This window comes from Leuciscus leuciscus (genome assembly GCF_965113295.1).
Source record: "Leuciscus leuciscus genome assembly, chromosome: 6".
In the NCBI taxonomy this organism is placed as follows: domain Eukaryota; kingdom Metazoa; phylum Chordata; class Actinopteri; order Cypriniformes; family Leuciscidae; genus Leuciscus; species Leuciscus leuciscus.
In genome coordinates this window covers 44,638,398-44,666,271 of record NC_138730.1, presented here as the reverse complement: position 1 = coordinate 44,666,271, position 27,874 = coordinate 44,638,398, and the positions used below count along the sequence as shown (strand labels likewise).

Here is a 27,874-nt window from a genome sequence, read left to right as displayed (position 1 = left end):
AGTCAAGCCAAAAATGATTCAGACACCAGATATCATTTTTTATATTTTTTCACTAGTGTGTGCAGGACACTATAGTTCATTTATGTAAGTGAGGAGAGCAAAATAAAGTAAACTGTGACATATTATACTCAAATATTCTTCATACAGTGACTACCAGTAACATTTATAAACATTTGGGACCAAAAATTCTTCCGACACTTTGACCTGATTATGTTTTGCTGAAGTGTTTTTTTCTTTAATTGCTAATGTGATCTTTTTTACACACAGACTGAACTAAATGAAGCATTGCTTGGTGATTGGTTGAGCTAAACTGGTATTATCTAATTGCGTAGTTAAACTTAACGGCTGACAGATATTCAACATAATTCATTTGTGAGACAGTCTAACAGAAGGACGGACAAAACCAGTGAAATATCAACTGAGTTCTTGTCATATTTTATTACTATTTTCTAAACTATAGCGAATAAACTGTGATAATGAGAGAAATGTTGAAGGTGTCTGAATACATTTTGGTTGAACTGTAGATAATGACTTCATTTTTCTGGCATAAGTCCCGAACAATCCCTCAACACCTCGTCAGGTGGGAAGTTCGGATCATTTTACTGACTCGGATCTTTGAATCTCGTTCATCAAAATGAACGAATCTTTTTTCGAGTCATTTCGTTCATTTCAGCAGAATGTATTTAAAATGTTACATGTTAGCCAAATTCCCCAAACACATCAAATGTTGATCGCATTTAGAATAAGAAAAAAATTGCAATGCAAGGAAAAGCCCAAATTATGAGAAACAGAAACGATTCATTAATTTATCTTGGTCTTCAGGCTATGTGTCAGTTTACCTCACCTCCCGATCTGAGCCATTCGTTCATCCCGTGATCCTCATAAACTGAGCTTTGCTGTCGGTACCGGATACAGAATTGATTAGTTCACGTTTTGAGTCTATGGACTTCGGGTTCGAGTCATTCGTTCATCACGTGACAGACCCATATAGGCTGAGTTATGCTGTCGGTACCGGACACAGAACTGATTAGTTCATCTCTCGAGTCTTCGGGTTCTGAGTCTTTCGTTCATCATGTGACAAAATTAACGAATCACTCTCGGAGACAACTCAGTAGTCCCGAGTCATATTAAAGATTCGTTCAAAATGAGCGAATCGTTCATGACCGACCCATCACTATGAGGACAGTGGAACGGTCCCCGCTGTCAAACACACGTTCCTGCTCTCTCCGCACAAACAAACGGGTCTATTTCGAGGACTGGTAAACTCTCTGCGTCTCCACACGGCCTGTTTGCAATCTCCAAGCCACAGTGGCTTTTTACATGATCACTAATTCACAAACGCGGTCGGGTCAGGAATTCCTCTGCTGCCTTGCTGTTTTGCTGTTGCCATGCACATGTGCTAAAATATCACTGAGGTTCGTGAACGAGTCGGCTAGAAAATAAATAAATATGAAGCCTAGAGAAAATGTGCAGAAGGAAGCTATGCAGGACGGCTTCCAGGGACACTCGCCCTTCCCAAACACAGGAGGAAAACCCAGAGTGTGTTCAGGAGCAGCGTGTTAAAAGCTTGAACCATCACAGTGAATCATGTGACTCCGCTGAAATTATCACAGGTTTTATTAGGAACATTTTTGTTAGGAAATCACCACCATTACGTCCTCCTGGAGGAACATAACCAGAAATACATACAAACTAAAACTGAAATCCAAAATAAATTGAACCTAAACAGTCATATAACAAAACACTCGGGATGCACCGATATGAACATTTTGGCCGATACCGATAACCGATAATTCTTTATATTTGAAAGCCGATAACCGATATATTGGCTTGGCACATAAAATAAATGCAATTTATCGCACCTCTCTGCGATACGGATATCGCATATACTATTATCGTGATAACGATAATTTTTCGATACATTGTGCAGCCCTAATTCATAGCATTTTATACAATACATTGCTTTAAAGTAAGCAGCTTTACAGTATTAAACATGAAAAAACTGTTTCAGTATCGCTTTTGATTAGAATTGCAACTTCAATTTCTACCATAAATGTTATAAAGCAGCTCTCCAGAGTATTTGTTTTTGCTCGTGGACATCTGACCTCGACGGACTGAACACAAGAAATGAACCGGAGAAGATTTCCATGCCAAAGAAGGCGGAGCCTCAGAGCCACACGCTCCTATTACGTAGTTCGAAGGTGTTTTACAGCCAGAGTGAACTTTTCCAGAAAATGTACAACTCCAACTTCAAGCGAACTTGGATTTTGTTTGTAACGACGACACACCAGTTAAGTGTTTGACACATCTGACTCATGAGTGCTGATCTTTCTCCAGGTCAGCGCGAATGGTAACGTCCTTCGCAGTGAGATCGTCGGCTCCATCAAGATGAGAGTGTTCCTCTCGGGAATGCCAGAGCTGCGCTTGGGTCTGAACGACAAGGTTCTGTTCGAGAACACTGGCCGTGAGTCCATTTCCCTTTACAGATGCTAATGAAATCAGTAGTGATGCACCGGTATGAACGTTTTGTCCGATAAGCGATAATTCTTTATATTTGAGAGCCGATAAATCTAAATCCACATTTTTATATAATTTTTGAGAGCCTGATTACAAAAACAAAAGTCTCACCATTAAAAGCCATGTCCTTAGCATACAATTATAATGTTCTCATTATAATATTATGCAGCTGATATGACAGCACATGTTGCACTTAACTTCATTTTCCTTTTATGAAGTGATTCCAGTCATAATTATTATATAAGTGCACAGTAAAAAGTGATTAGTTGACAACTTAAAAAAAGTGAGGAAACCTGTTGCCTCAAAATTAAGTAAACTTCGTATGTAATTGAAAAAATTAAGTTATGTGGAATTGTCAAGTTCACATAACTTAATTTTTTCAATTACACATGGTTTACTTAATTTTAAAGGGATACTCCACTTTTTTTGGAAATAGGCTCATTTTACAGCTCCCCCAGAGTTAAACAGTTGAGTCTTACCGTTTTCGAATCCATTCAGACGATCTCCGGGTCTGGCGGTACCACTTTTAGCATAGCTTAGCATAGATCATTGAATCGGACAGGACCATTAGCATCTCTCTCAAAAAAATGACCAAAGAGTTTCGATATTTTTCCTATTTAAAACTTGACTCTTCTGTAGTTACATCGTGCACTAAGACCGACGGAAAATGTAAAGTTGCGATTTTCTAGGCTGATACTCTCATTCCTGCGTAATAATCAAGAAACTTTGCTGCCGTACCATGAGTCCAGCAGGCGTAATGATATGATGCAGCGCCTGAAAATAGTCCCCAGCTTAGTAACTTCCAACGTGACCGGGACTAAGTTTGTCTAACCTATTAGACCTATTTTCAGGCGCTGCGTCATATCATTACGCCTGCTGGACTCATGGTACGTATAGTATAGTTCCTAGCCATCAGCCTAGAAAATCGCAACTTTTCATTTTCCGTCGGTCTTAGTACACGATGTAACTACAGAAGAGTCAAGTTTTAAATAGGAAAAATATCGAAACTCTTTGGTCATTTTTTTGAGAGAGATGCTAATGGTCCAGTCCGATTCAATGATCTATGCTAAGCTATGCTAAAAGTGGTACCGCCAGACCCGGAGATCGTCTGAATGGATTCCAAAACGGTAAGACTCAACTGTTTAACTCTGGGGGAGATGTAAAATGAGCCTATTTCCAAGAAAAGGGGAGTATCCCTTTAAGGCCACGGGTTTCCTCACTTTTTTAAGTTAAGTCAACGGATCACTTTTTAATGTGCATGTCTCAGCTGAAGGAAATAATCCTTTATTTATCGGCTTTAATATATCAGCCACATTTTCTTATCGGTAATAACGATAACATTAAAAATGAACAATATATCGGCCGATACCGATATGGTGACCGATACATCGTGCATCCCTTAAAAACACAGGAGCATTTCTCCTCTTCTCTGGCTTGCGTACTAATAGTTGTCTAATAAACCTGGCATTGTATATTACGAATATCGTTGTCTCTTTGATGAATTATTAACGAATTAACGAAGTAAATGCATAAGTGTAATCAGAGTTGCATCACATTGCATTGTGCATTGCCTTTTCTGCGATGCTTTAAGTATTTGCCCGACGAAAGATGCTTAGATTGATCTGAAACAGTCCATGCATCGTGTTTTATGATGCATAAATGTCAGCACTGATGTTAGAGCAGGTTTGCTACACGTCAGCTTTACTGTCTATAAACACATGAGAGGCTGATCTGATTTGATCCAGGCTGTAATTAGAGATGGGCACAAATACATCAAAAAGTATTTAATTACAAATTACAAATTCTTATTCATCAAATGTATTTAAATAAAATACAAAATACTGCCGTGAAAAAAGTATTTAATTAAAATACAAGTAATTTGAAAATACAAAAATACAGAAAATGCAAAAAATGCGTTTTTCTTTTGCGATTTGAGCAAATGGGAACATACACAAAAATAATATATATAATGTAGTCTCTCATTCACTGTTATAGAAGTTTACCCATGACACCTTCCACTGTTAAGAAACCTAGAAATGTGAACAGGGTCAATTGGATGTGTCACATCACGTGATTTTCTTGCATTTGGTCCCATTCGTGTTTTATGTCTATGGTCCTATTAAGCCTAGATGAAAGTTAATATATGCTAAATAAAATTATATGTAAGGGATAATCCACAGCTAGCCATGCATTAAAGGATTTTAATGCATACCTGTCAAGTTTTGGATTTGAAAATAAGGGAAATTTTCCGTCTTTTTTTTTCTTTCTTTTTTTACGAACTTTATTATGAACAATGCACAGGATAATAGGTACAGAGAACACTACAAATACTGTGCGTGCCATTCCGTCTCTGTAGCGTCCATCATCCGTCTCTGTTTTTTTTCTTCTGTTTTTTCCCGCGTTGTCACCATAGACTGTAAGGGTTGTCACTCATCATCTGACCTCAGACACTAACCTCGCGACAACTGCCACCTACAGTACAGTAGTAGGCTTCTGCAGGTGGCAGTTATAGCGAGGCTACTGACAGACTCAGATTAGGAATGTTTTTTTGTTTTTTTTACTCCGTCGGGGCCCGTAGCCTATTATTATTTTTAATAAGGTTAAAAACGGGGAGATTTACGGGAAAATACTAATACGGGAGGACGGCGGGAAAGAAGGGTAAAATACGGGACTTTCCCGGCCAAAACGGGATACTTGACAGGTATGTTTTAATGCACGACGTAGAGGCGAAGAACCGCCCGACGCGAAGCGGAGGGTGGTTGCCTCTACGAAGTGCATTAAAATCCTTTAATGCATGGCTAGCTGTGGATTATCCCGCTTATACCTTGGTTATTTGCCAAGTTAAAAACAAGTTAAAGCTGTAACTGATGTTCACAGTGTAATTTTTTAACAGACGTGTAAAAATGACGGTTATTTTCTTAAGTTACGGCTCGTCAGTTCTAGCACTCCGTCCACTTTAAATAAAGTAGAGCCATCGGATTGCTTTTATTTGAATGAATCATCACATTTATTTAAATTCATTATTAAAAGAGAGAGACAGAGAACTGAAAGAGAAGGAACAGAGAGAGAGAGAGAGAGAGATGCGTGCGCGAGTTAACGTTACCTGTGTGCGTCTCTTTAAAGTCTAGCAGCTACAGTCCCCTCGTTGCTTAAGCATATAGCTAACTTAATGATTCTTTAATGGATTTATTAAAATTATTTATGAATGACAGGCAACACTGACAGTGACAAGGCAATCTTTATTTGAACTAATCATGTCATTTATTTATTGTTAATTCTTTGTGCCGCTTTTTGTCATTCAACAAGTCTTCTTTTTCGTCTTGTGCCTGGGCCCATTTCTCAAAATTGCCATATTCACCATACAAATTAAACGATATGCAAAAATCATCCATTTAGCCTACCTAAATAAACGTTTTCATATGAGTCTCTCACTCTGCTTGCAAGTGTAACTGTGTTACTATGGTTACCAATGTTTATAGTAGCGGATTCATTTCGAACTGTAACTGTAATCAAACTGACTGGAACTACCTGTGCATTGAAGGGTTTTAATGCACACCTTCCAGCCAATCAGAATCGAGTATTTAAACAGCCCATGGTATAAATTTAAATAAGTATTTAAAATTACAGTCTCTCAAAGTATTTAATTACAAATTACATTTCATTTATTTTTGTTAAGGAAAATACAAATTACTCAAAAGTAATTAAATACGTATTTCAAATACATGTAATTAAAATACTGCCCATCTCAGGCTGTAATGGGAGCGCCGTGAGCCGCCGGAAGTGTCCCGTAAACCCTGACCTACAGGTTACAGGTCTACACACGCTCTCGCTCTCCGTCTGCTGATGTTTCAGGTCACGTAGAGCGTCTCATCTCTCCGCTGGCTCTCACTGAGATGTAGTTCCTGACTTCTGGACTTACATTCATGTTGACAGTATGACTGAGTTTATTACATAACAACCGCTATGGAGCTGTAAGGTTTTCCACAACACTGAACATGTCGGTGCACGAGAAATTATGCATACAGTAACTTAGACAACACTTTATTGTCTCCGTATACTGTACTTGCAGCAACTTAAAACTAAATGTTTTGGCAAGTAAAACATCATCCAGTGACATTTTTAGTAAATGCGACATAATATAATGTAAATGGCTATATATGTAGGAAACAAACTTTTTGTTTTGTTTTCCAGTTTAAATATCAAAATAAATGTACTTAAGAAGCCAAATAAGTTCTCACCTAATAGAAATTTTCTTTTAAAAATATTTTCTTTCTTGTCTTAAGCATAAACCTCAGAAACGTTTAATTTATGCTTTTAAAAATATTTTTATTTAAATATTTACACATTTTATTTAAATCAACATTTTTAATTCAATTTAGTACAAGTACACCATGATACCACAATATTATATCTTTTTATTTATTTTATGTAATGAGAAGTGTACTTAAGAAGCAAAACTGCATATGATATTAAGATATACAAATTTTTTTCTTGTTTTAAGCATAAACCTCAGATACTTAATAATATATCCTTATAAAGTATATTTTTAAATCTCATTTTATTTAAATATTTACACATTTTATTTAAATCGGCATTATTTAAATCACATTTAGTAGAAGAAATACACCTTAATATATAAATACAATAGTATATTTTTCATATTATGAGAAGTGTACATTTACTTGAGAAGCAAAACTGCATATGATATTAAAACAATATATATTTTCAGATAATATATTGTGTATTTTTCCTACCCGAGTGAAACTTTTTTGTTTTTAAAAATATATTTTCTTTTGTTTTAAGCATAAACCTCACAAAAAACAAGACTTTTTATATATCATCATGATATAGACCTATACAAAATTTTATATATATATATATAATATTTTTTTATATATTTTTTTTATATTATATATTCAATTTTGTACAACAAATACCATCTTGTATAAATAGGCTATTTTCTGAAATATATTTTTGAAAAGTGTCTTTATTCCAACCTTTTTATTTTTGAGTGAAATATAATCTGGACAATCTTATGCTATAACATAATGAGTGTTATTTTCACCACAAAAGAAACAAATTAAATATGTAGGCCTGGTGAATCTGCTATTCTATGAATAGATAAGTGGAAGAAAATTATATTTGGACTGTGTGCATTTGCGCTACAATATTATTATTTATTTTTTACCTATTATTTTCCAGAAGTGGATGTCGTGCGGAGAGGTGAGCTACCGCCGGAAGTCGTGTCGTAAGATGTGTTTATCTAAAGATTGATCTGGTGCATAACCTGCTGTCTCAGCCGTCCTCCTCCAGTCTTTCCCTCAGAGACCTGGAGCTGCTTTAGATGACTTTATCACCACAGCAACTGTGTGTCCAAACACACACACACACACACACACACTCACGCTGGAGGAGGTAAATATGGCAACACTGGGCCAAACGTCTACCTTACTGTGCACTTTCACACACTCACCGTAAACCTGGTATTTGTCATCATAAACTTGCGAAATGCTGTTTGACCTGTCAAATGATAGAACTGATAAAACTAGTGGAAAAAGCCACGGATACTTTGTACTTACAAAACATGAATCAAGCGCCACCTGGACTAAATATTTGCACTTTACTAGTCAATCACTATTAAACACTCATAAAAATATGAATATGTCATAGAAGAACCATTTTTGGTTCCCCAAGAAGCTTTCAGTCAACAGTGAACCATATTTTCTTAGTGTGTAGAACATTTAATAAATCTAAAGTACACTTTTCCTCTATAAAGAACCTGTTGTGAAATGGAAAGATTCCATGGATGTTAAAAAAATCATGCCAATAAAGAGCCTTTATTTGTAAGTTAGAGTGAATATCTACACACACCAGGCCTAAAACTACACCATAACACGTCGAAATTACCTCAGTTCAGTCTACAATGCAAGAATACTTTTAGCTTTTAGGCCTAATGAAACACGAGTAGAACAAATTGCTCATTAAAACCATTTTTACGCCATGCGTTAAGCATTTGCACATAAAAATGCTGGGTTGTTTCAACTCATGTTTGGGTCAAATATGGACAAACCCAAGGGTTAAAAGATTAATTAAAAATGTAAACCATTGGTTGGATTTGTCCATATTTGACCCAAACATGGGTTGAAACAACCCAGCATTTTTTCGAGTAAATAATAAAAAATGCTTTGTTTGTGAAAATGTCTTGATTAATGAATATGATTCGGTGAGACACGACATATTATCCAAAGTGTTCAACTGTTTATGATTCAATATCAAGGCAATCGAAGGGAAAACTCACTCATTTTAAAATCAGTTACTAAACTAAACACTTAAAAAAATATATGCTGGGATGTTTCAACTCACGTTTGGGTCAAATATAGACAAACAAACCCAAACCCAACCCATTTAATTGGTGTTGTCCATATTTGACTCAAACATGAGTTGAAACCAGCATTTTTATTATGTGAATCTGGTCGTTATTGGATTTTTATAGACCTTATGCCGGAGACACGCGCGCGCAGCCATCTTTACAATTTTGTCTTTGAACTTCCGTTATTATCGCGGTAGCATTTATGTGGGATTTACTTATTTTAGAGTTTCAGGGAAGTTATCATGAGCATTGTAATGTTTTAAGCGCATATCACAACATATGTCAGTAAACCGAGAAGATTCTAAAACGAGCGGTTCATTCATAAATCGATATTATCTTAGAAACACAAACCGGAAGTCAGAACACAACGACTGCGGCGCGGGAAAAGGGGCGGGGCTACAGAAACTCCATAAAGTTCTGTGTTTTGATAGTTGTGGGCGGTTTGCTGTTCACCTCATTGATCCCCAATTAAATCATTTGCGAAATGTAGGCAGGATAATGGGTAAAAACTAGGTGTGGAGATCAGGTTGTGCTGAAACTGATGTTGGCTAATAAATCAATGCTTAATTGTGCATTAAACAGTTATAGTGCAGGAACAGGTTCATATCGCTCTCTAAAGGTTTGTCACATCAGCATTACCTTCTGCAACACAGTAATTTACGGCTCTTAGTTTCAGGCCACTAATTAAAGCATATTTCAGAGAGTTTTGCCCACAATCCTCGCGCGTCATCATTATAGGGTATAGTTCACCTTGCTTGATTGTAGGCGATCTGGCATTTTTCACATAGGCTAGTTTTGCGTAATAACATTAAAGGATGGTTTCCTTCCGGTCCATTGACTCATCTTTAAGTGCTTATCTTTTTCAATGTCATCTAAAAAGAAGAGAGAGAACAACCTGTGTTTGACGTCACGCGCGCGCACACACGGCCCTTCCCCGCGGCCGCGAGTGATCAGGTGACAGGGCTTCCCTCCCGGGTTGCTTGGCAACGGGATTCCGTGTTGAATCCAAACACGGGGGTTCCGTGCGTGCGACGCTCCTGTCGTGTGTGACCCGGTGTAACGCCACGCTGTCTGACATTGCGAAACAACGCTAATCTCTTCCAGTTTCATAACAGTGTGAAATTACAGTCAGTAAAACTCATTCACGGGATGCTTTTATTACCCCGTGGGTTCATCATAGTTACACCCGTTGACATGTGTGCATAACACTGCCCTGATTTCATTCCGTGCGCGGCGGAAATGAAATTACACAGCAAGAAAAGTTGTGCAATATATGCACCTGTTATGAAAACCAAGTGCCATAACTATCGTGAATTTAATAATAAGCGGCCCCACAAGTATGAGAACTAGTGCGTTTTTAATTTAATGCAATTATATGAGAGAAAAGTTTTGTTTTAATGACCTGATGATCATGTTATTTGACATATTTCATCTTGAGTTTCAATGCATGAAGAGAATCCATAACACTTTACAATAAGGTTTCATTTGTTAACATTTAATGTATTAACCTAATACACTAACAGTGAGCAATACATTTGTTACTGTATTTGTTAACATTACTTAATAAAAAATACAGCTGTTCGTTGTTTGTTCACAGTGCATTCACTAATGTTAAGAAATACAACTTTTGATTTTAATAATGCATTAGCAAATGTTGAAATTAATATTAACAAAGATTAATAATAAATGCTGTAGAAGTGCAGTTTATTATGTGAACAATGAAACCATATTGCAAAGTGTTACCAGAAAATCTGACCATCAGTCACATACAAATTAAAATATTTCTAAATATATTAGAAATATTTGTGTTTTATATTTTACCATGTTTAATTCAAAAAGTGGTCTCAGACTATTGGACCCCATTTGATAAATTTAGTATGGATAGTAAAGGCATATTACACTAAAAATGATTCTTTTTTTAAAGGCATATTACACTAAAAATTATAGTTTTTTTAAAGGCATATTACATTAAAAATTATTGTTTTTTTAAAGGCATATTACACTAAAAATTATTATTTTTTAAAGGCATATTACACAAATTGTTTTTTAAAGGCATATTACACTAAAATGATTATTTTTTAAAGGCATATTACACAAAAAATTATATATTTTTTAAAGGCGTATTACACTAAAAATGATTATTTTTTAAAAGGCATATTACACTAAAAATTATATATTTTTTAAAGGCGTATTACACTAAAAATGATTATTTTTTAAAAGGCGTATTACACTAAAACAATAATCATTTTTAGTGTAATACGCCTTTTAAAAAATAATCATTTTTAAAGGCATATTACACTAAAAATGATTGTTTTTTAAAGGCATATTACACTAAAAATGATAATTTTTTTAAAGGCATATTACACTAAAAATTAGAATTTTTTTAAAGGCGTATTACACTAAAAATGATTTATTTTTTTTGGCATATTACACTAAAAATGATTTTTTTTTTAAGGCATATTACACTAAAAATGATTTTTTTTTTTTAAAGGCGTATTACACTAAAAATGATTATTTTTTTAAAGGCGTATTACACTAAAAATGAGAATTTTTTTAAAGGCGTATTACACTAAAAATGATTTTTTTTTTTAAAGGCATATTACACTAAAAATGATTTTTTTTTAAAGGCATATTAGACTAAAAATTATCATTTTTTTAAGGCATATTACACAAAAAATTATAGTTTTTTTAAAGGCATATTACACAAAAAATATTGTTTTTTTAAAGGCATATTACACTAAAAATGATTTTTTTTTAAAGGCATATTACACAAAAATTTTTTTTTTTTTAAAGGCATATTACACTAAAAATGATTATTTTTTTTAAGGCATATTACACTAAAAATTCTAGTTTTTTTAAAGGCATATTACACTAAAAATTCTAGTTTTTTTAAAGGCGTATTACACTAAAAATGATTGTTTTTTTAAAGGCGTATTACACTAAAAATGATTTTTTTTTTTTAAGGCATATTACATTGTAAAAATGATTTTTCACAGTTGTACAAAAGCAAAGATTATTGAAGCACTACTTGTAAATTTCATGTTTAATTCTGCCACTTGGCATGTAATTCTTTGTGAAATTTACAAAAAATGTCTGAGTGAAAATAGTTTTTTCCTCCAGTGTAGAGTTACACCGCGCTTCTTTGCCAGATCCCACTGTAATGTGCCAAACATCACAAAGGGAAAAGGTGCCAGGAAAAGTTCCGGTCAGTGATTCAATCCCCATCGAGGACTGAACCTGTGGTTTTTGCGTTCTGGAGGTTTTTCCGTGAGAACCTGCTCTGAGGAATGTGATCGGTGTGAATGGAGGCTGTAGAAGTGTGTAAGTGTGCTTTACCTGTTTGTACGTACTTACACCTGTGGAATGAAGACAAAAGATTTGATCCTTTTCTACTCCCACACAAACCTGATGATCCAGAGGAAGAACACCAAACAGTAACCATAACAAATCCATAATACTATACATAACCCGTTTTCTTTTTTTTTACCAACAGTAAACACATTCCTATATCAGGATAGTCAAACACATTAAATAAGATATGCAACATTTTCTATTGAAGCTTATCTCTCTCAAGTTACATTTTATGCAAAATAAAATATGTTTTTTGTTCTAAAGTTTGGGGATGGCAAGGTATTTTAGTCTCTTCTGCTCACCAAGACTGCATTTATTTGATCAAAAATACAGTAAAAATATTATTACAATTTAAAACAACTATGTGAATAAAATGTAATTTATTCCTGTGATCAAAGCATCATTACTCCAGTCTTCAGAGTCACATGATCCTTCAGAAATCATTCGAATATGATGATTTGCTGCTCATGAAACATTTTTGATTATTATCAATGTTGAAAACAGTTTTGCTGCTTCATATTATTAGAAACTGAAATGTTTTGTAACATTATAAATGTCTTTACTGTCACTTCTGATCAATTGAAAGCATCTTTGCTGAATGAAAGTATTAATTACACAGTACAGGCCAAAAGTTTGGAAACATTACTATTTTTAATGTTTTTGAAAGAAGTATCTTCTGCTCATCAAGCCTGCATTTATTTGATCAAAAATACAGAAAAAGAAACAGTAATATTATGATATATTATTACAATTTAAAATAATTGGTTTTCAATTTATTATACTTTAAATTATCATTTATTTCTGTGATGCAAAGCTGAATTTTCAGGATCATTACTCCAGTCTATCACATGATCCTTTAGAAATCATTCTAATATTCTGATTTATTATGAGTGTTGGACACAGTTCTGCTGCTTAATATTTTTTCATAACCTGTGATACATTTTCAGGATACTTTGATGAATAAAAAGTTGTAAAAAAAGAAGCAAATTTTTTTAAAATAGAAATCTTTTGTAACATCAATATACACGACTGGTCAGTAATTTTCTTTCTTTCTTTTTTTGAAATAAATCAATACTTTTATTCAGCAAGGATGTGTTAAATTGATAAAAAGTGATAGTAAAGAAGATTTATATTATTAGAAAATATTTTTTTATTTTAATAAATGCAGTTCTTTTTAACCTTTTATTCATCAAATATATTAGGCAGCAGAACTGTGTCCAACACTCATAATAAATCAGAATATTAGAATGATTTCTAAAGGATCATGTGATAGACTGGAGTAATGATCCTGAAAATTCAGCTTTGCATCACAGAAATAAATGATAATTTAAAGTATAATAAATTGAAAACCAATTATTTTAAATTGTAATAATATATCACAATATTACTGTTTCTTTTTCTGTATTTTTGATCAAATAAATGCAGGCTTGAAGAGCAGAAGAAACTTCTTTCAAAAACATTAAAAATAGTAATGTGTCCAAACTTTTGGCCTGTACTGTATATATATTTAAAAAAAAACGTCCGGTGATCGGAAATTCGGCGTGCTGTGAAATAAACATGATATCAATTTTAACAAGCAATTTTAAAAGCGTCATTCTCCACTTTTCCGGAATAACCGAAACTTGTTTTCGTGACACTAATATTCCGCCTCCACAATAAGGGAACGTTTTGCAGAACAATTAAACTAAGCTCCGTGTGCCAGGAGAAATTAATGTTAAAATGTGGGCGTAATGGTGAAAATGCCAACCACCATATATCTGATTATCCTTATATAATCTTTCAAAGCTTGTGCTGCTCCATCTTGTACAACACAGCCAATGCCGCCGAGAGTAATGGCATCATGGGGAAAAAAAACACGGAAACAATTATTAATTGAAATAAAAATAAGGCGGCTTATGCATTAGACATGCAGGTTATGCAGGTGGAGTCATGTACATGGACCGAGAACTACAACAAAGGAACACAACGACATCTAAATAAAAGGGCAAGTTTGGTCATAGACGGAGGCTTACCGTCCTCTGGCCACGGACTGCTTTTAGAGGGAAAAGATGCCTATAACTGCTGGTCTAGGATCAGTTTTCTCTGTAATAATAGGATATTGCGTATCTGTGAGAACGTCAAAGGTTTCTATTTACAATGTGTTTTTGCAGCGTTGAGCACTGTAGCCAATCACAGACGTGTCTGTTCATTTATTATGAACACAAAGGCCAATCAGATGCGTTTAAGTTAGAAGCTTCATTGATTATAACTAGTGCTGTCAGTTAAACGCGTTATTAACGGCGTTAACGCAAACCCATTTTAACGGCGTATCGCGAGATTAACGTTCTTTTTGGCCTAGCAAACTTTGTCGTTTTTTCACATAATGTTGCAACAACTAGTAACGTTAGAAAAACTACAACACCACACCGGATCTAGCTAGCCTGGGAAAACCCAGACAAACTTCCGGCAAATTTAGATTAGCTCTGCAAGTAGTCTGGCAAAGAGCTCATTCAAGCCCATTTCTAATCCGTCGAAATCGAGGCACCAATCAGAAACGTTGAGGCGGGCGTTACACGATGACGATCGCTCTGATTGGTTGGAGGTCTATCCAATTACGCCCAGAGGCATTTGAGCGACGTCCGTTGGTGAAGCGCAGCAACTTTTAAATGCATTATTATATTCAAATTGCAAACACACGAGGACAGTCTCCATGAAAGACCCACTGGCAGATGAACGTGCTACTACACTTCTCTCCGAAACGGTAGGAAATTAAATCAGATTTAATAGAGGATTTTAACTGTGACGAGATGATTGACAGGACAGTTTACGTGACAGGACGCACGCGACAGATCCGTCCGATAAAGATGACGAAGTAGTCCCAAAGCTTGCCTACTTTTTTGCTACACATTCAAAAGTAAATAGCTTTTCTTCACAAAAAGAGTACATACTTTTATGGCGTAGTGTAACTTAGGGACGCAGCATATGGCTTTACACGATGACGATCGCTCTGATTGGTTTTAGGTCTATCCAATTGCGCCCAGAGGCATTTGAGCGACGTCCGTTGGTGACGCCCCTTTGGAAATGAGTTATTAATGAAGCTTTGCCAGACCATAACTCAGTTACTACTGAGAATGGTCTGGTTTTAACCAGGCTAAAAGACACAGGGATACGTTCACAACCTGATTGGTCGGCTTTTATTATGTATTTTATGTGACGTAACGTACCGAACATCTAAAACGATGCTGTGTTCTGGGATAAATGCGCTCGTTGAGTGTGTGTATCTACATATGATGGTATTCTGACCAGCTGAGAACTCGTGAAGAGCTTATAAATGTGTAAAGGAGTCAAAACAGCGTCAGGAATCCCTCCGTCACACACACACACACACACACACACACACACACACACACACACACACACACACACACACACACACACACACACACACACACACACACACACACACACACACACACACACACACACACACACACACACACACACACACACACACACACACACACACACACACACACACAGATCTGCTGTGAGGAGACGCGGTTCTGATGCCTGAACTGAACTGTGATGATGAGCAACATCTCGACTATAATGAGAAAAACAGGTGTGCTTCATCATTCTGTCCTTTTTAGTGTCTCATCTTCCTGTTTTTGGTTTGTTTACATGTCTTTGGTCCGTGATGCGTTCATATATCAGTCGAGCCGCACCAGAGTTAGTGTGGAAGCGGATCGAGACTCGTCTCTTCAGCTTGTTTGGTGTCACCAGATGGTGTTCACACTTATTCAAATGAAGCGCACTAACAGAGCAATCGCACCAGGGTTCGTTTTAATCAAACCAAACATGCCAAGTGTGAACACAACCTTAAAGACCGACTTGATTTATGTGGTTAATGTGACGATAATAAACCGAACTGTGGTTGTATGATGTCCATCATATCTGTCTAAATGAGCAGTTCTTGTCCAGAATAAATTGGGATGAAAGTATGAGACTGATCAGAAGAGGTATTTTCTAAACAGGTACTTTATGATGTTTGACGTGTACAGACAGGCGAATAATTTAAACGAGATACAGGAAGATTTTGAGAGGAATGCAATTGTCACATTTCAGCTACACTGCATGCAGTACCACAGTAAAACATGGTAACCTTCACATTCAATCCTTCAAAAGGCAAATGAAATGATCTGGACAAATAATCAAATTAGTAATAACAAAAGAAAACAACTATTCTTCTACTTTCAAAATGGCACGATGGTCGACCTTAGATTTGAGTCGTGTTGAATAGTGTTAATCGAGTGTAATCCTGCGTTTTTAGCAGAGTGGAGTAAACTCACATGAGGTACTGTGAACAGATCCCACAAATAATACTGAATTATGATGAGCACATGAATACTACACCCAAAAATAAACTAGAAAATAAAAAAATATTAATAGCAACAAAAGGAAAAACGTAAAAAAATACTGACTTATCTGAGGACGTCTTCAACGACTGCTCATGTAAAACGGTTCGATTTGGATTTACAGACTATAATATTTCTATTCAGTTGACCTTTCTGGACTTGAACACTTCTGTAATGTGCAATACACTAGACTGTGTGACCTTACAACGGATAAATAACCACAAACAGTATGGAAACCTCGTCTTCTGAACACGTATGAACGCTTTCTGTACGAGATGTGACGTGAAACCATTGGTTAAGGACTGCGCTTTCGTGAAACGTGAAAGAACATGATTCCCGTTCAACTGTTAAAGGGATAGTTCGGCCAAAAATGATATTAAACCCCATGATTTACTCACCCTCAAGCCGTTCGAGATGCATATGTCAATCATTTTTCTAGACGAACACATTTTCAGTTATTTTAGAAAATGTCTTAGATCTTTCAGTGGTTATAATGTCAAGTTATGAGAACTTATTAGAACTTTATAAATGAAAATAACCGGCAGCGGTCGACGCGCGTTCACGGGAGATGGATGCCGGCGTATGACGTAGCCAGTTATTTTCATTTATAAAGTTTTAAATATGTATATTTTTACGGCAAAACCGCACGGATTACCCTCAGAAGGCCTTCGTTTATCCCCCTGGAGCCGGATGGATCACTTTTGTGAAGGATGCATGCACATTTTTGGGACTTGAAGGAGGTGGACCCCATAACTTGACATTATAACCACTGAAAGATCGAAGACATTTTCTAAAATAACTGAAAATGTGTTCGTCTGAATAATGATTGACATATGCATCTCGAACGGCTTGAGGGTGAGTAAATCATGGGGTTTAATATCATTTTTGGCCGAACTATCCCTTTAAACGCACACTGACGGCCCATGACACGACAGAACTGAACACACACATCTGCAGTTTGTGAATTAAAGCACGAGGAAAGACGCTGATATGATTTCGGCACAGGCAATTATGTAGAGGAAAACATGTGAATCTCACGAATCCTCTCAAAGACATCAGGCTCATATTTCAACACAAAATCAAAAGAATCAATGAGAATTTTGAAGGGGAATGTGATTAATTATCATGATTATGATGTAACAATACTAAATAAAAAATATATAGTAAAGATTCATATGATTCAGATGTTCTGGAGTGTTTCGCAAGATTCATTTTCTACTCTTTGTATTTGGGAAAATTTGGACAAAATCTAAAGTAACACTGTATGAAAGATTCAATTCCAATTTATAAATCTAAGATCTAGCCAAAAAGCATGGCCTGTATTTCTTTTAAATCAGACAAACGCTACTGCAGATGAGTGTGAGAAAGAGAGAGAGAGAGAGAGACAGACACACATCCTTGACCCATGAAGCTCTGGACCAATTCCTCACGTTTACTGAGTCCGCAGCTGATAGTCTGCAAAAAGAAAGGAGGAAATGAGCAAAGCTTAATTAAATGCCCAGAACGACAGGAAACAGGAAAAAATGAAAACACAGGGTTAATTGTGACAGCTGAACTTTCTCTCTCCACCCATCAAAACACAATCAAAAACTAAATCAATCTGTAAAATTGAGACGTAAGTTCACAAAAATGAACAAATTATGATTATAAAACTTGCTTGATGCCGATTGGTCAATTCAGCGCTAGATCAAGTAAACAGCACACATAGAGGAAGACTAACTAGATTTAGTTTACATGATTATAGAAAGTTATGCAACAATTTTGCAATATGAACACACTGCATTTTGTCCTTAAATTTCATGTCATTAGGATAGTTTCACAACCCTGAGCTTCAAGACTAAAAGGTTTTAATAGTGTCTCTGGTTTAAAGGGATATTTCACTTTTTTTTTAATGATATTTTGAAGAATGTTGGCAACCACACAGTTGACGGCACCCTTTGACTTCCATAGTAGGTACCAGAAACTGTTTGATTACCAACATTCTTCAAAATATATATTTTTTTGTGTTCAGCCGAACAAAGAAAGTCATTCATTTTTGTGTGAACTATCCCTTTAAACCTCAGCGGTACACTGGCATTACAGTTCAACTCGCTCCTGTGAATCAGTTACATTTTAATAAAACGATTAGATAATTAGTTTGTCATCATGTGCCTTTAAAAAAAAAAAAATTCATGTCTAAATGTCAAAAATAAATGCAAATTGACATTTCGGTATATAAATGACAATTATTAAACCCATTCTTGTGTTAATTAAACATGCCTTGATTATTTTGACTTATTATTTTGGAATTCAATTTTAATTTTTTTTAACTACTTTTTATTTTGGAATTCAATTTTAATTTTTTTTAACAACTTTTTATTTTGGAATTCAATTTTTATTTTTTTTAACAACTTTTTATTTTTTTAACAACTTTTTATTTTGGAATTCAATTTTTATTACTTACAATGACTGTTATTATGGTTCCCTTCAATCGGATTATATTTAATCATTTAGCAGATTATATTAGCCTATATACAAATCATATCATATATTGCTTTACTATACCACTCAAAAATATAAAAAATAACACCTTTGACTAATAAAATAAGTGAAACAAACGGAGGCTCAGCTCTTGGCTGTAACGTGGCGCACGTGTCAAACGTAAAAATGCTAATTTTGCACAAAACAAAAGTCCAACACTATGTACTACAAACTGTACGAGCGTTTCTAATTTTAACTGGGTTTCGCCATCTCTCCACGCGTCTGTCCTGAACATCCTCTTTTCGCAGAACAATTTCACCTCCGCATTCAACACTAATCTCCCATCATTCTGTACCGCGTTGCTTAATTGTTGCTAAATACCTGCAATGCTGTGAAAAACAAAGACAAAAATAGAGAAAGAGAGAAGAGAGGATGAGAAAGAGGATGAGAGAGAGAGAGAGAGTCTTACCTCCGTTCTGGGTGATGTATCGAACCCACGGGAGGGCCTGATAGCCGCTCTTCTCGATGATCTTCAGGTAACGCACCTGTCGAGACACAGACCATCACTGTAACACCATTAAATGCATTGTGTGTGTATTCATTCAGCCAAATGGAAATACCAACCCACTTGATGGATGCAAAACAATAGTGTCAAAGCATGATATGCAACAGTTACTATAAGTTGCTTTTCCATTGCACACAACATCTTTACAGTGCAAAGTTGGCTAAAAAGTTAAAAACCCATTTTTTTTTATGATTTGGCATTAAATCAATGAGTAAGTTTTATTGAATTGTGTTTTTATTAATTATATTGTATCATCTTATTGTTATGTTTCATTGGTCAGCCTAGGCTGTGCTTAATGGTGCTATATTAATAAAATTGGCATTGACATTGACAAAGAAAGAACAAAAATATTGTATTTTAGTATGCGATATGATGATAAATCATGCACTCTTTTTTTTCTTGGTAATTGCATTGGTTTTTATAATTGCCTTTGTCTTATGCACATATCAATAACTTGCACATATGCAAGGTCAATTGTTCAGTGATAGTATGCAATAAAAAAAATGGGGTTGGGGAATATCTCGCAAAGGCACAAAAATCCCAGTCTTGCATCATCTAAACATAATTTAGCATTAGCTTCGGGGTCAGGCCATTTTAGTGTTTACTGTGACACCATAAAATGCACTGTGTGTTAATTAATTCAGTCAAATCTGCTTAAGTTCCTTCAAATACCAATAACATTTGAGGGATGCAAAACAATAGTGCCTTTGGTTCGGTGTAAATTATATTTTAAATCAGCAAGCCAGCAGCCATATCACCCTGTAGCCCAAGACTGGTTGCCCACTGAAGCTAAGCAGGGCTGAGCCTGGTCAGTACCTGGATGGGAGACCTCCTGAGAAAACCAGGTTGCTGCTGGAAGAGGTGTTAGTGAGGCCAGCAGGGGGCGCTCACCCTGTGCTCTGTGTGGGTCCTAATGCCCCAGTATAGTGACAGGGACGCTATACTGCCAAAAGAGTACCGTCCTTCGGATGAGACGTTAAACCGAGGCCCTGACTCTCTGTGGTCATTAAAAATCCCAGGATGTCCTTCGAAAAAGAGTAGGGGTGTAACCCCGGCATCCTGGCCAAATTTGCCCCTTGGCCTCTGTCCATCATGGCCTCCTAATCATCCCCATATACTGATTGGCTTCATCACTGTCTCCTCTCCACCAGTAAGCTGGTGTGTGGTGGGCGTTCTGGCGCAATATGGCTGCCGTCGCATCATCCAAGTGGATGCTGCACATTGGTGGTGGTTGAGGAGATTCCCCCATTCTATGTAAAGCGCTTTGAGGTCTCAGAAAAAGCGCTATATAAATGTAACGAATTATTATTATTATTATATGCGACATTTAAGTTGCTTTTCCATTGCACACAACATCTTTACAGTGCAAAGTTGGCAACAGGAGGCTTTAAAGAGAAAGAACGAACAAAAATATTGTATTTAAGTATGAAATATGATAAATCCTACACACTTCTTTTTTATTTTATTGCATTGGTTTTTATAATTGCCTTTGTCTTATGCACAAAGTATTACTTGCACATATGCAATTGACAATATGCAATATGATGCAACAAAAAATTAGGTTTGGGAATATCTCGCAATGGCACAAAAATCCCAGTCTTGTGTCATCTAAACATAATTTAGCATTAGCTTCGGGGTCAGGCCAGCGCGGGCATCACACGGGCAGCAGAGCCTGGGAAAGTGGCAGAGAGTAACGCCACGGGCGGAAGCGCATGAAGAAGTGAGATTGGGGAAACGGCACCTTTCAGTGCCGAGCGCTATTGAGTCACTCGTTGCAACCTTACGACGGGGCCTTGCATCACTGCTCACAACAGAAGCTTTTTGCACAACCCTCCCAAACATGCTGAAAGAGCACAATCACGTTTTGTAAGAGATGGCAAGATACCCTGATACTCGGAATTAGAGATGAAGTGTGTTGTATTTTCCCATGTCAATTATGTTTAGCAAGTTTAATGTGCTGAGACAACTATTTTAAAGTCTTATGCTTGATATGGCATTCTGGGTGGTTTCTTACGGTCTCAAGTAGCTCTTGACTTTAGTGTATTTTGCTTATATATATATATATATATATATATATTAGGGCTGGGAATCGATTAAAAAAAATTAACTAATTAATTGCACAATTTCTGTAATTAATTGCAATTAATTGCGCTTCCCCCAAGCTTGCAATCATCAATATTTAAACTTAGAATCACCTAATTAAACAACACAGGAAAAAAAGGGAACAGAAAATAGCCCTATATTAAAATATTAAACATCAATATATCAATATATTATTCTTTTTCAATAATCAATCAACATAATCAATTTAACAGATTATTATTATTATTATTTTATGAATTATTAAAACAAAATACAGTCCTACAAAGCTATTATTACCAGAGCATGTGATCAGAGCAGGTCATTTTACCATTGTTGCCCAGCATGACTATACCAGCTCAGCAAACAGAAGTCAACAGAGAAATTTCACGTTACTTGAGTGGACTTTACTTTTCCAGTGCTTAGTACATGATTGAAGCCTTTGGGCCGTTAACGACAGAGCCGCCGACACACACACACACACACATACATACACACACACGGAACGGAGAGCGCGCCGCTGCTGGGCCATTTAACGACAGAGCGAGCCGACACACACACACACACACACACGCGCGCGCGGAACACAGAGCGCGCCGACACACATACACACACACACGCGCGTGCGCGCGGAGCACAGAGCGCGACGCACATACCGAGCGGAAAAGACCCGCTCATGAAAGCTGCCCGAGAATGAAACCTGACCGCCGAACATGGAGGGGCGGGACGGCATATTTCGGCCTTTTTAATAGCAGACGCAACAGGAAATCATTAAAACGAGGCAAAAAAAAAGTGCTGCGTCAATTGCGTTATTTTTTTTTGACGCGTTAAACATTTCAAATTAATCGCAAAGATTAACGCGTTAATTCCCCCAGCCCTAATATATATATATATATATATATATACACACACACACACATTTCAGCAGCAACGATCACAGCAACACTCAACCGTGTTTCCTTACTGAATGATTCAGTGTTTTGAACGAATCGGTTGAGTGAAAGATTCAATGACTCTTTCATAAACAACTCCCTCATTCTTGAATGAATCAGCCGTTTAAATTGTATTTTTTTAATGAATGACTCGGTCATTAAGACGGACACTTGTCGCCTCATACTGGCGGTTTAGTTTCATGTTTAGAAGCATAATCAAAACCCCCCCCCCATATTATGATATATATATATATGTGAACTCTAAAATGAAGTCAATGAGTAAGTTACAATCTGTTTTTACAGAACAATCTATTTTTAAAATCAATTTTTTATAAATTTAATTTTATTATTTTATATTATTTTTTTCAAGCAAAATCGGTCATTCACTTTTCTGAAGGACAGGCATGAACTCTAAAATGAAGTCAATGAGTAAGTTACTATCTGTTTGACAGAACAATGATAGACGGGGGTGGACGGGGCGGTAGGAGTGTTTGGGGATTTTATTTTGGAAGCTATCTTTATTTTTGCCATAAATTCCATTTGATGTCGCTAGTCACCTTTAAACATCTCTCGAGATCAGGGTGGACGTTTAAGACAAATGAAATTACAGTAGTCCTGTCCAAGCGCGTCCTCCAGCAGCTCAGTGTGTGTGTGTTGATTTTGCAGGGTTTTTAATCTACCGAGCGTTTTGTTCTAATCGTGGAGTCCATTCTCTCTGAAAACCTCCGTCTAAACGTTCAGAAATAGCCCTGCAGACGCAAATTAGACTTACGCAGAATGAGAGATGTATTCTAGGTATCAATGCAGCTTTTTTAAAAAAGAACTTGGTCCAGTTAAAGCATGAGGACAACCCTTGCGCGGGCACGTTTCAGGAGGTATTTTTGGGAGTACCGTGTCCTGGCGTCCGTGGGCCGGTGATGTGCCACTCTTGGGTGCAGCTCACACAAACTTCCCAGGCCACCATCAGTGCAAGCGAACAGCAGACGGGCACGGCGAGACGGCCAGACTGTAAAGGTCTAAATGCAGAGCCATCCGAGCTACTGTGCGATGCTTGTTTTGTGTAAATGTAGCGATTCGGTTTGAGTTTATGTCATGCTTTTGGTCGCCTTTGGCTCGGTCAGCCCTTCATGAACACAAGTGTGTATTTGTAGCTGTCACTGAGGACGCTGGACGTGTGGGTAGTGCTGAGATTTGCGTGGTCACCAGTCTCTCATTAGCATGAACTAACTGGCCTGTGGAGTGAGCTCAAAGTCGGAGACGGGTAGTCAGACTTGCACGAACAGAAACGGCCACAGACGCACGCACACACACACATCAAATCCTCGACCTGTCGCTGACTCAGCTCTTTGCATGCATCATTCACTCACTATGTAAACAAGAAAACAGAATATACATGAGGGATGTTGCTGAACGACAGTGCTTCAGGGTTGTTTTTAGACTGATAATGAGATGGACAAAGATGCATCATTAAAACATACTGTTGACAACATCATGACGAGGGAAAAACAATACAAGGCATTAACACCGGGCTTCACATTAACACCCACCAACCCGCCAAATGTGGGTGTAATGCAGTCACTCCTACTAGACACTTTGAATTTTATATAATATATACATTTTTCAATCGTAGTCTTTTAAAAAAGGCATTTGAATTTTATATAATATATACATTTTTCAATCGTAGTCTTTTAAAAAAAGGCATTTGAAATAATAAACTAAGTGTATACTATAATAAACTATACCGAAATATCGGAAATGCTTCCAATACTCATTTTCCGCAGAAGAGATAGAAGATACCAGCTGTGCATTCTCTCTCTCTCTCATCTCTCCGACAGCGAGTGACGCACAAACCCGCCTCCACTCACTCACTCCTTTCTTTTGCTCTGGATGAATATTGTTGTTGTTGTTATAGGGCTTTGAATTTCATAATTTTACTCACTCTCAGGACTAAACTGAGTTCTTTTTCGCTTCTTACTGCACTTAAACAGTCAAATACACACAAAATAATGACAAAATGCCGGTCTTGGTGAGTATTCACGTAAACAGAGTCAGTTATGTATTAAGTGAACGTAAACAGTTGAGAAAGAAAACACGTGTAACAGTATATTGGATCCGTGCGTCAGGTCTTAAAGTGACAGTAGCCTAATATTCCTGCTGCCAAATTATGAGATTATATAAAAATATCTATATGGCAGTTTTTCTCCATAGTATCAGTCAAAATTGTGGCCAGTGAAAATGCAGAGTGGCTTGTAACTTTGTTCGTAAGCCCATTCCATAACACATAGTAACACGATTTTTTTGTTATTTTATTTATTATATATAATAATGTGACATGACGCGATGAGAGCAAATTTAAAGTGCAAAAAACTATGACTAAAACAACATAAACAGTCAAAATGAACACTGTGGTTTTGCTTCAAGAGTCAAATTTTGATCAAAAATCACCAGAACCAAAACCATTTAGAAAAAAGTCTCCTTTAAAATCAACAACACTAAAATGTATTATATTTATTTTATATTATTTTGCACCAAACAGTCCTGGTTTTATTAATAAAACTGAGAAATATGGCTAAAATAATAATTTATATGTGTATATATATATATATATATTTTTTTTTTTTTAAAGATTATAATAAAAGATAATAAAAGATTAGTTGTAGTCCTATCCTGAATCTGTGGTTCAAAAATGAAATACATTTTATTTTAGGCCTTTATGGCACTTTTCTGGATGCCACCAATAGAAATACGACAAGATCGGTTTGTAATGACCTCAGAAAATGTTGCGAGCCAGACTCGAACATGTCATATTAGGCCATAGCTCTGACGTGAGATCACGGCCCTGAAGGGCTCAAAGCTTTAGGGAGTTAAAGATTGTTTGTGTTTTAGAAATATTTGAGAAAATTACACGTCTACAAAGTCTGTGCCCTCAAGAGCCGATGAGCTCCTGACGGTAATAGAGGAACGGTCATTTACTGCAGAACCGGCAATGAGATGCTGCACGTTCCACCTAATAACAGTGTGCAAACACACAACACTTATCGACAGAAAAGCAACTTTAATTGCAGAAGCCGAGCACTTCGAGGATCAGAAAAACTGCCAGCGTTCACGCTTTCACACGACGTTCATCAGAACATAAATATAGCCGTGCTGGGAAACCTATTCCCGTTTTCATATAAAACCCTAAAAATAGCACGCTTTCAGCACATGCATGTGTCTATTTGTGACCAGGACAGACTATTGGTAATAGTCCAAAGGCCACCAGACTGTCCAGTGCATCGAGACAGACTGCAGATCTCTCGATGCGGTCGGACAGTCTTAGACAAACGGCCCGAGGCTTGAGGCTTGACCAAAGCCGCACAATCAGCTGGCGGCGTTAATGGCAGGGGACTCGACGCCTGGCGCTCAGGCCAGGAGACAGGCTGGTGTACGGAGCGGGAGGACACGGAGACGGGAGAGGTTATCAAAGCCTTCCTGAGGTTTCCGACCAGGTCAGCACCCAGACTGCCTCTCTCACGGGAACCAAGCAGTCAACAAGTTCACCGTGGAGCCGAGTCGAGTTGACTTGACTCTTCGTCATGCGTCTCTAATTGAAGCCCACTGGGGATCAGATGTGGCCGATTTGTGATGGTCTTGATTTATGGAAGGACTAGCATGCATTTTCCCTCTGCAAAGCGGTTATCGTTTGGTCTTTTGAAGAGTAAGACGTATGGGGGACATAAAAAAAGAAACAAATAAATAAATGTATATACTGTATGTATAAATAAATATATATTTTTATTTATTTATTCGTATGTATGTTTAATATGTGTGTGTGTGTGTGCGTGAGAGAGATGAAGCAACTATATCAATCCTACATACATATATATATATTAAAAATCTGCGCTTAAAATTTTATATGTCTTTTAATTATATAGTATATATTTTGTCTGTATATTGTTTTACAAAGTCAGGAAAATAATGTTTAAAGGGATGGTTCGGAGTAAAATCAATCTAGGGTCCTTTGCACCATGACCTCGAGCCAAATTTTACGTGCTTTTCCCAAATCATGGAAGTGACGTCGACGTCCGGGTTAGCGTTAGCATTAGCCGTCAGGTAAGTGTTATTTAAATAAACTCCTGATGTATGTAAAAACTTTCCAATGCCTAGTTTTATGAGTACAGAACCTATTTGTGCTACTATAGAAGTTTGGCACCATTCTGGGCATTATTAGTGGGGTAATTTACGAGATACAACCTTGGATCCATTAGCGCCTGCAATAAGACATTCGGCTGATATCTCTAAATAAGCTCTAACTTTAATAATGTTCAACCAAGGGGAAAAAGGCTTCTGGGGGGGGTGTTTGGCTCGAGGTCATGGTGCAAAGGACCCTGGGTTGATTTTACTCCGAACCATCCCTTTAAGTCAAGCTTGATGCCTTCGTATTGGATCGGTACTCAGTGTCAGAATCGGTATCGGAGGTAAAAAAGGCGGATCGTGTCACTCCTAATATCAACAACATAAATGTAATATTACAACATGCATTTGCACACACAGTGAAACGGGTGAACTTTAGTTACATGATAGTCAAATAGTAGAATGTGCAACTCGAGTTGTAAATATTTCGCAATGTTTGTCATATTATAACCTAACTTACATGCCATTTTAATGATATTAAAATGCACATTTTGAATGAAATGACAATGTAAAACACAAGACAAACGGCAAAGGCAGGGAAAAATACAACAAAAAATAATAATAATGATAATAATAGACACTAATCAAATGGTTTTGCTTCAAGATTCAGATTTAACATTGGACAAAGTCAGTCCAGAAAAACTCTCCTTAAAGAATAAACACAGAAATGTATTATTATATATTACACTAAGTTTATCAAAGGTTATCAAAAGACTTTGATTCAACTCTAATTGAAGCCCACTGAGGATCAGATGTGGCTTCTTCGCGATACGTCTTGATTTATGGAAGAACTAACATGCATTTTACGTTCCCAAAGCTGTAATTGTTTGGTTTTTTTTAGAGGAGGAAGACGTTCGGGGGAGATCAGGACAGCTGGGAAGCAGATGAAAAGCGCTAAATGAAAACGACACAAAAATGAGAGAGAGAGAGGAAATCTCACACAAGTTCAGCGCTTAATTAAATCTGACTTTCCCCTCATCATTTTTTTGCCCAAACATCCTCAACTCTTGGGGGGGGGGGGGGAAATTGAGTT

At 36.7% G+C, this 27,874-nt stretch overlaps 2 protein-coding genes across 2 annotated transcripts in view; both read right to left on the bottom strand.

The window, feature by feature from the left end:
- Positions 1–27,874, bottom strand: part of LOC309500510 (uncharacterized protein) — a gene marked incomplete at its 3' end in the record, with an annotated part of 93,583 nt that overhangs the window by 36,546 nt on the left and 29,163 nt on the right. The gene's annotated exons all lie outside the window — the stretch shown is intronic.
- Positions 16,238–27,874, bottom strand: part of ap1m1 (adaptor related protein complex 1 subunit mu 1) — a 35,150-nt gene continuing 23,513 nt past the window's right edge. Inside the window, exons 11-12 of the mRNA XM_082173111.1 lie at positions 19,562–19,637; positions 16,238–18,087 (exon numbers count right to left, since the gene is read on the bottom strand). Coding sequence (XP_082029237.1) covers positions 18,065–18,087; positions 19,562–19,637 — 99 coding nt within the window. The 3' untranslated portion in view covers positions 16,238–18,064. The remainder of the gene's footprint in view (positions 18,088–19,561; positions 19,638–27,874) is intronic.